Here is a 10,000-nt window from a genome sequence, read left to right on the forward strand (position 1 = left end):
AGATCACTAGCATTATCTCCTACTTTTACTAATAACTATCCTCGACTGTTGTTTTATGGTACCCTCCGCCCTTCCCTGATAATGATTTCTCGACTGTTGTTTTATGGTAACCTCCGCCCTTCCCTGATAATGATTTCTCGACTATTGTTTCATGGTAACCTCCGCCCTTCCCTGATAATGATTTCTCGACTATTGTTTCATGGTAACCTCCGCCCTTCCCTGATAATGATTTCTCGACTGTTGTTTTATGGTACCCTCCGCCCTTCCCTGATAATGATTTCTCGACTGTTGTTTTATGGTATCCTCCGCCCTTCCCTGATAATGATTTCTCGACTGTTGTTTTATGGTATCCTCCGCCCTTCTCTGACAATGATTTCTCGACTGTTGTTTTATGGTATCCTCCGCCCTTCTCTGACAATGATTTCTCGACTGTTGTTTTATGGTATCCTCCGCCCTTCCCTGATAATGATTTCTCGACTGTTGTTTTATGGTATCCTCCGCCCTTCCCTGATAATGATTTCTCGACTGTTGTTTTATGGTATCCTCCGCCCTTCCCTGATAATGATTTCTCGACTGTTGTTTTATGGTATCCTCCGCCCTTCCCTGATAATGATTTCTCGACTGTTGTTTTATGGTAACCTCCGCCCTTCCCTGATAATGATTGCTCTTCTCTCTTCCTTTACTAACTCTCCTACTTCCACACTCATCTTCCTCGGTTTTTTTTTCAATAAGTATGAGAAGAAAAAATGATAATGATAATTGCCCTTCTTCCTGTACTAGAATACCTTCCTCTTCTGCTATTATCATTATCTCTTTTATCAATAACACTGCTACTTATTCAACGACTATCCCTCTACCTTTTCCGTTACTATCATTACCATTTATTGTACGACTGTCTCTTACATAGCTATCAGCAGCAGCACCTCTTTACCCCTAACATATATCTGCACCTGTCTAACCATTAACACTCCCTCTTCCTCCCGCAGTGGTGGTGGTGGCGGGGGACGAGCAGGAGTACCGCCTCACCCGCTACCTCATGGCAAACTACGACTCCTCCGTCAGGCCCGCCAGGAACTCCTCCCAGGCGCTCTCCGTGGTCTTCGGCGTCTCCCTGCATAGTATTATTGACGTGGTGGGTACAGACGCGCCGCACAGACGTATGCACAGACAGACATTCACAACTTTGTATAGGGACAGCCTCAACACGTGTATTGAGAGATGGTAGTGAAGTGGTAATCCTAAACCATGCACTATATTCATACATACATACATACATACAAAGACACATATATAGATGAATATATAGACAGAAACATAAATACATAGATGTAAAGACAGAGAGAGAGAGAGAGAGAGAGAGAGAGAGAGAGAGAGAGAGAGAGAGAGAGAGAGAGAGAGAGATACAAGATACACATAAATAGGTGGATATTGATACGTAAACAAATATGAAAAGAGATATTGTCGTGAATACACACACACACACACACACACACACACACACACACACACACACACACACACACACACACACAACACCCGCGAATCCCTAATGCTCCTCTTCGCAGCACACCTGACGAGGAGCCTAATTGGACTCTAACACACCGCCTCCCACAGGTATCTCGCTCCTCGGGTCTTTGCACGATTGATATTCTGCTGCAAAATCGGTTCCGTGTGAGCTGCGCATTGCGAGGAGAAGTGAGGCTGCCTGCACTACTTGAGACAAAGGGAGAGGGAGGATAGCAGGGGAGAGAAATGGAGATAAGAGGATGAGAGGGGAGAAGAGAAGGGATAAAAGAGGAGAGATGGACGAAAAGGAGCAGAGGAGAAGAGAGGAGAGGAGAGAGTGGTAAAAGAAGAGATTAAATGAGATGAAAGGAGAAGAAAGGAGAAAAAAATAAGAAAAGAAGATGAGAGGAGAGAAAGGGAGAGGAGAAAGAAGAGGAAAGGAGAGGAAAGAAGAAAATAGAGAAAAGGAGAGGAGAAAGGAGAGGAAAGGAGAAGAAAATAGAGAAAAGGAGAGGAGAAAGGAGAGGAGAGGAGAGAGGAGAGGAGATGATAGGAAAGGAAAGGAATAGGAAGACGTGACGAGAGCAGAGGAAAAGAAAGGAAACGAAGGAGATTAAAAGCGAGCAATGTTTTGTAAGAGAGAAGAGTGGAGAAAGAAAATATGTATGAAGAGGAGAGGAAAGTAGGGAAGAGGAGAGTGAGAGGAAAATCAAAGGAGGAAAATGAGAGATAAAACACTGCCTCTGCTACCTGAAGTACGAAGAGGAGGAGGAAATGAAAGACGGAGGAGAGGAAGGAGGAGAAGAGGAAGAAATTATGTGCTGGTTGGTTCGTGTAAGAGTAGAGTGAAATTGAGCTGAAGGAGGAAGAACCCAAGGAGGAAGAAGTAAGAGGAGCAGGTGGAAGAGAAGTGGAGGAGGAGGAGGAGTAAAGAAGATTGATGGAAACTGTTGGTAAGAGAGGAGGGAAAGTGAACTGAAAGAGGAAGAGTGAGAGGAAGATGGGGAGGAGGATTTGAACGAGGAAGAGAGTGGAAGAGGAAAAGGAGAATGAGGAGGAAAGAGGATTCCAGCAAAATGTGTTGGTTAGTTTGGGTAAAGGAAGAAGAGTGAGAAGGATGTGAGAGAAGGAGGAGGAGGAGGAGGATGAGGAGGATTTGTGAAAGTTGTTTGTTTTGGAGAGATTACTGAATGGAGGGAAGAGGAGAGAAAGAGGAGAAGAATAGAGAGAACAGTGATGAGGAAAACAGAGAGGGAGAAGGTGATGATTTGAAAGAGAAAGGAAGAAAGGAAGGAAGAGCAAAACGAAAAAAGAAATTAAAAATAAAGTTACTTGTTTACATACGCCTGAGAAGTAGAAGAAATTACAAGAAAAGAATTAGAAAATATAAGTAACTAAACAGATAAGGGAAAAGAGATGGAGAAAACGGCAAAGGAAAAAAAATGAAAATAAAAGAAGCTGGAAAGGGGAAAAAATGGATAAATTAGGAGAAGAGAAAGGACCAAAGAAAATTAATACACGAGGCAGAAAAGGAGAATAAAATATACAAGTCAATGAGCTGAAAAAAAATAGGCCGGCAAAAAAGAGAAGATGGCAAAAGGAACAATAAATAGGAAAAAATAGAGGGCAGAGAAAGGGAGGTAGACGGCAAAAAGGAGATACAGAAAGAAAAAAAAGAAAAAATACAAAGAGAAAGAGGGAAAGCGAAAGAGGAAGCGAAACAAAAAAAGGGAGAATAAAAGAAGGTGGAGGAAAAAGACCAGAAGAAGGGAAAGGAAAAAGGTCACTTGATGAAAGGAAGACAGCAGTGGGTTTATTGATCCCCCCCTTCCCCCTTCCCACCATCCCCTCCCTTCCCCCCCTTCCCCCACTCCCTACCATCCCTTCCCTCCTCGCCCACCCCCACCCCCAGCGCGGTACCAAAAAATACCTAAGCTCCCCTTGCAAAAATAGCGGCCCGTTTTCTTTTCCAATCAACGCCTCATTTTCTTCGCCGTCATCATCCATTTTCGATTCATGAGAGTAAAAGAAAATCTGGGGAAAAAAAGACGAAAACAAGGAGGAAGACATGAATATTCTAGGAGACGACGACCGTGAAGGCGACTTTCAATGAATAACTTAAAGAGAGAGAGAGAGAGAGAGAGAGAGAGAGAGAGAGAGAGAGAGAGAGAGAGAGAGAGAGAGGAGTATATTGCATCATAAAGAATAAACGCACTCCATCAGTTAATCGTACACGCTCTCTCTCTCTCTCTCTCTTTGTGGCATAAACGAACATATATCGTTGCGCACTACCTTTCCCAGCCATTAGCCAACCTCCCTCTTATTCCCATTAAAGTAAGGGGAGAAAGAGGAGGAGGAGGAGGGGGAATAGCAGCAGGAGGAGGAGGAGGAAAATGGTACACAATTCTCGACTTTCCATCAGGGCTTCCCAGGTTCGATTCTCCCCCAGCCTTGGATAGCACGATAAACTACACTTAACGGTCGCCCCTTAATAGCTATAACAGGCGTCAGGTATGTAGATAGTGTGAAGGCTGGATAAATAAATAAACGTGCAGTGCGAAATATTAGAGCCTTCCACACCCGAGAAACGTTTGATAGGCGAAGTGACTGAGGGGCATATTATCAAACTCTGCGAAACCTTAGTCCATCTATTAAAAGGGCTATTGCAGGCGTTGTACGGGTTTCCATGCGTGGTTTCTTGAGCCTGGCGGTAGTTTGGAGAGCCTTCTGCGCCGTGAACGGGAAAAACAACCATGACAACCCTCTGTGAAAAACAACCATGACAACCCTCTGTGAAAAACAACCATGACAACCCTCTGTGAAAAACAACCATGACAACCCTCTGTGAAAAACAACCATGACAACCCTCTGTGAAAAACAACCATGACAACCCTCTGTGAAAAACAACCATGACAACCCTCTGTGAAAACAACCATGACAACCCTCTGTGAAAAACAACCATGACAACCCTCTGTGAAAAACAACCATGACAACCCTCTGTGAAAAACAACCATGACAACCCTCTGTGAAAAACAACCATGACAACCCTCTGTGAAAAACAACCATGACAACCCTCTGTGAAAAACAACCATGACAACCCTCTGTGAAAAACAACCATGACAACCCTCTGTGACCTCCAAAAACGGTAGAATCAAGACCCCGAAGCATTTGATAATACGGGTCTTAGACAAAGGCAACCACAGTGACACATTGAAGAACAGAAAGAACACTCAATAGAGCCCGATGTATCTCCTCTGTGGCCTCCAAAAACGGTCGTAACAATAGCCTCAAACGTTTGGTAATGGGAGTCTAAGAGAAAGGCAACCACAGTGACACATTAAAGAAGAACAGGAAGACCACTCAAGCCAACCCGACGTATCTCCTCTGTGTCCTAAATACCGGTCGTAACAGGAGCCCGAAACGTTTGATAATAGGAGTCTTAGAGAAAGGCGGCCACAGTGACACATTGATTTTTTTCCAGCGGCAGCCGATCGAGCCTGAGAAACGTGCCAGATTGGGGAAGAAGTGGTGGACCAGATTAAGGAAATGCCGCGCCTTCCATCCAGCGTCTCTTGCTGAAACTATATTTTTTTTCCTGGTAAATTTCTAAATGATTCTCATGGAAGTGATGTGCCTGAGTGGAGCGATACGCCCCTTAGTTCCCCGTTAGTTCGTTAGATGTGCTTTCCATAATGATTCGAGTCGTGTAATATTCCGTGTTTTTTTTTCCCACATTACCTTCTTTATCGCAGTACAGGATGATTCGTGCCCAAAGGTGTGAGTGAAGCGACGTGTTCCCTGAAGTATGTTCTCCGTTAGTTTGTTAGATGTGCCTTCCATCAACATACGTGTCGTTTTATAGTCAATGTTTTTTTTTTCCCACATTATTTTCGTTACCGCAGCAGAGAATGATTCGTACATAACGGCATGCATATTCAGTGTACTTTAAAGAGTTTAGACGATCAAAAGTACCAAAGCTGAGATATTAGTACCAAATGAAGGCAACGCTGTGAGGTAAACAGACATATACCTGATAGTAGAATAGAGTAAAGCATAAATAGCATATGATTTGTTTGTACATTAAAGGAAACCGCTCAAGGGCAATAAACATAAAAAAAAATTAAAGCTCGTCAATCGCTGCTCCTGCAAAAGTATAAAAGAGTAGCCAAAAGAGAGGTCACTTTCAGATGGAGATTGAATGGATAAGCTGTCACACATACTCGTATCATGTAAGGCCTTCAAGGAAACGTATTGAAAGAAGAAGAGAGATTGCCAAGACGCTGAAAAGACAGAAACCCGGAAGCTGGGATTATTAAGGAGGAGGAGGAGGAGGAGGAGGAGGAGGAGGAAACACGGAAACATGGACGAGTAGGCAGCAGAAAGCCTGTTGGCTCATTACAAGGCTGTCTGCTTTCAGTGATTTAATCAATCCGTCAGCCACAGGAGTGGCTTGCAGGGAAGGATTAAAGCACTTGTGTACCTACTCTTGGATACATTCATTTCACTCCCGATGCAGCAAAGTGGCGATCAATGCGTTTCTTGAAGGAGTTGATTGTCTCTGCGCTAACTACTTCTGCAGGAAGGCTGTTCCAGTGGCGAACAATTCTATTCGAAAAATAACCCCTACCGATATCGGTATTGCATCGCTTTGCTTGAATTGTTTTTCCATTGTTTCTTGTCCTCGGGTTAGTTTGTAGCGTGAAGAGTTTGGAGTGATCAACATTGCTGAGCTTGTTCAGGTACTTAAAGACTTGTATCATGTCTCCCCGCAGTCGTCTCTTTTCCAGTGTGAAGAGAGGGAGTCGCTCGAGTCGCTCTCCGTAAGGTTTCGTCCTCAATGATAGTATCATCTTCGTGGAGCGGCGCTGTACTCTCTCAAGTAATTCAATGTCTTTCCTGTAATTTAGAGACCGGCATTGCACAGCGTATTCCAGGTGGGGCCTTACCAGCGAATTATACAAGGATAACATAACTACCGGCGTCTTGTATTCGAAGTTACTCGCTATGAACCAAACCATAGTATTGGCTTTCTTACAGGCGGACTTGCAGTTCTTTGTTTGTTTCAAGTCACTGCTGGTAGTGACCCCGAGGTCTCTTTCCTCTTGCACTACCTGTAGTGGTTTGCCACCCATGTAGTATGCAGTATTTCTGGATCTGATATGCATTACTTTACATTTGCTAGTGTTAAAGGACATCTGCCATTTTTCTGACCCCCGAGTGATTTGGTCCAGGTCTCTCTGAATAACTTCGCAATCTGCTGCCGTGAGACCCTTCCCACCCACCTTTGTGTCGTCGGCAAACTTTGAAAGCGTGGATTTTAATCCTAGTTCTAGGTCGTTGATATACATATAATGAAGAGTATGGGTCCCAGCACTGACCCCTGTGGCACTCCACTTGTGACCGGGAGCCACTCGGAGGCCTGTTCGCTGTGTACAACTCGATTTTCTTCCAGTGAGCCAATCTTTTACCCACGCTGTCAGATTGTCGCCTAACCCCGCCAACTTAATTTCTTGAGGAGTCTTTCGTGTGGCAGTTTGTTAAAGGCTTTTTGAAAGTCTTGATAGATACCAGAAAGTTGGTTAAGCATGAGCGCTTATTCCTGAAACCGTGCTGAGCATCGGAAATGATGTTGTTGTCTTCAAGAAACTTAACGAGTTTGTCTCTGATGATCTTCTCGAGAACTTTTCCCGTCACTGAAGTCAACCTGAGAGGTCTGTATTTTAAGGCCACGCTTTTGTCTCCCTTTTTGTAGATCAGTGTTACGTTCGCTTGCTTCCAGTCTTCGGGAACTTTGTTTTGTTGTAGTGTCAGATTATAGACGGTGGTGAGTTGCTTGAGGATTTGCTGCTTGAATTCCTTGAGCATCCTGGGTGACAAGTCGTCGGGTCAGGTTGATTTATTTGTTTCGAGTTTATCTCGGTACTTTTGCAAGTTCCGTTCGTCAATTGAGCCAATTTCTAGGGGCGTGATTCCCATCGATGGGGTAGGGCTCTCGGCTACGGACTGGGTGTTCTCGACCTTGAACACAGGCGCGAAGTTTTTGTTCATAATTTCGACCATTTGTCTGCTGTCCTGGGTTAGTACGTCACTTTCATCTTTTAGGGAACCGATATTGCTTTTTGTCTTCTTTTTTGTTCTTATATACGTGAAAAACTTTTTCGGGTTGGAATTGGCTTCGCGCGCAGTTTGCTTTTCGAAGTCGCGTTTACGATGTCGGATGAGTTCTGCAAGCTCTGAGGCTTTGGTGGTACTGTTCGCGTGCCTCATCAGTGTTGTTTTACTTTTGCAATATGTATTTTCTTTTCTTTAAATCAATTGCCCGTTGAACTTGGGTAGTAATTCATGGTGGGCTTATGGCATTATTTGATCTCCAAGTCTTCATGGAACAGTTTTTCTCTCTACCTCTAGAAGTGTGTTCTTGAAGCCGTTCCACGCACCGTATACAGGAGTGAAGTTTACGGGTTCCCAAGTTGTCTGGGTTAGCAGCTCACGAGCGAGATTAAATTTGGCTCTTTTATAGTCTGGAATCTTGGATGTGTTTTCGGTGAGCTCATGGTCTGTTCTGATCTTAAGGCGAATTAGGTGATGATCGCAACCACTGAGTTTTTCGCCGACCTGACATTCACGTGTGAGATCAGAATCACTCACGAGGTCTAATAAATTATTTCCTCTCGTCGGTTGGGTAACGATCTGGGTTAGAAAAGTGTCTTCTAACATTTCGAGTAATCTGTTACCCTCCTGATCTCCATTCATCGTGTTCCAGTCAATGGAACAGTTGAAGTCCCAAATAATGACTGACTGTTTGTATTGTATAATGGTATGAATTTCCTCACACAGCGCTGCGTCGTCAGCTGCTTGTTGCTTTGGAGCTCTGTATACGGCTCCAATCGTTAGTTTGTTATGTTTGCTAGTTTCCAGTTACACATAAACGGTGTCATTTTTCTCTGAGTCCTGTTTGGTTATTTTCACGGCGGAGAATTTATTCTTGACGTAGCATATAACACCTCCTCCTTTCTTGTGAAGTCTGTTTTTGTAGAAGCTTTCGTATCCCGGAATTGAGAATTCGGTCATTAGGTGGTCAGAGGTGGCCCACGTTACGGTGATTGCAATCACGTCCGGTCTTTCCACGGCAATGTAGGCAAGTAACTCATCCCGTTTAGGTATTAGACTGCGCTTTGGTGTATAGGACCGAAATGTCCTTGACTTCGCCGCTTCGAGGCACAGTAGTCTGGTTTCTGCGTGTGTTTTCTATTGGAGGCCTTGGTTTATGATGGGCAGTCTCTACTGCTTGATTGTTTACGGTACATTGCCGTCTCTCCCGCGCTTGAAGTTTTTTTAGTACGAAAGTACCTCATCGTTCAGCAAACCTACCAAGCCGTGTTGATCAAATCTCATTGAGGTGAAGACCGTCAGGACGGAAAAGGTGGGGGTTACCATAGAAATGATCCCCCGCGTTTGTGAACGAAACTTCCTCGTCCTGCTATTGTTGATGTTTGAGGGGGAGGAGGAGGAGAACACTGGGATGAAAAGGGAACGTATTGCTCAGATGAGATAGGAAATGAAGTGAGAAGCAGAGCAGGAATAGAGAGCAATGTGAGGATGATTAGGGAAAGATGAGGAGGTTTTGTCGTGCAGTGAGAGGAGATGAGGAGTTTAATTTAAGAGCCTCGAGAGCACCTGATGAAGAAAGACGATCGAAAGGGGCACAAAGAACACGCTGGAAAGATAGACTTCTGGCGGACATACAAGGGAGGCAAACAAGAGGAAGATATAATAAAGAGGAATAGCTGGAGAAAATTAGTTCATGAAAAATAAGAACAAGAACAAGAACATGGACAAAAACAAAAACAAGAAGAAGAAGAAGATATATAAAGAAGAAGAGTAAATAACGAAAAAAGTAGATGAAGCAAAAGAAAAATAGAATACGAGACGCACAAAAATGCATGCTACTTTTTACTGTAAAGAGAGACTGATCAAGAACATAATACACGAAAAATGGGGATAATAATGCACGCTACAAACTCCTTTCATAAATATAACAGAGCCAGGTGACAAAGAAATACCTGAACTCGTAGAGACGCCTTGTTGCTCCTGTACACGAAGAAAAATGACATACAAAGGATTTATTACAGGATGGAAAAGTTCTTATCATTCAATACAGAGAGAGAGAGAGAGAGAGAGAGAGAGAGAGAGAGAGAGAGAGAGAGAGAGAGAGAGAGAGAGAGAGAGAGAGAGAGAGAGAGAGAGAGAGAGAGAGAGAGAGAGAGAGAGAGAGAGAGAGAGAGAGAGAGAGAGAGAGAGAGAGAGAGAGAGAGAGAGAGAGAGAGAGAGAGAGAGAGAGAGAGAGAGAGAGAGAGAGAGAGAGAGAGAGAGAGAGAGAGAGAGAGATTTACATAGAAAATCAGACCACAGACCCCATGGTCCAGACTTGGTGGTCTGTCCTTAAACCTAAGTGATTTTACATTAATCAGAAGACTCCAAAACGTTGCATTTC

The 10,000-nt window shown here is 43.8% G+C and overlaps 1 protein-coding gene across 1 annotated transcript in view; it reads left to right on the plus strand.

Annotated features, from left to right (window-relative positions):
• The first annotated feature begins 958 nt into the window (after window positions 1-958).
• The window catches only part of LOC127008554 (neuronal acetylcholine receptor subunit alpha-10-like), a 104,161-nt gene continuing 95,119 nt past the window's right edge, over window positions 959-10,000 (plus strand). Inside the window, exon 1 of the mRNA XM_050880728.1 lies at window positions 959-1,132. Coding sequence (XP_050736685.1) covers window positions 1,037-1,132 — 96 coding nt within the window. The 5' untranslated portion in view covers window positions 959-1,036. The remainder of the gene's footprint in view (window positions 1,133-10,000) is intronic.

Source organism: Eriocheir sinensis, chromosome 38, assembly GCF_024679095.1.
Source record: "Eriocheir sinensis breed Jianghai 21 chromosome 38, ASM2467909v1, whole genome shotgun sequence".
In the NCBI taxonomy this organism is placed as follows: Eukaryota; Metazoa; Arthropoda; class Malacostraca; order Decapoda; family Varunidae; genus Eriocheir; species Eriocheir sinensis.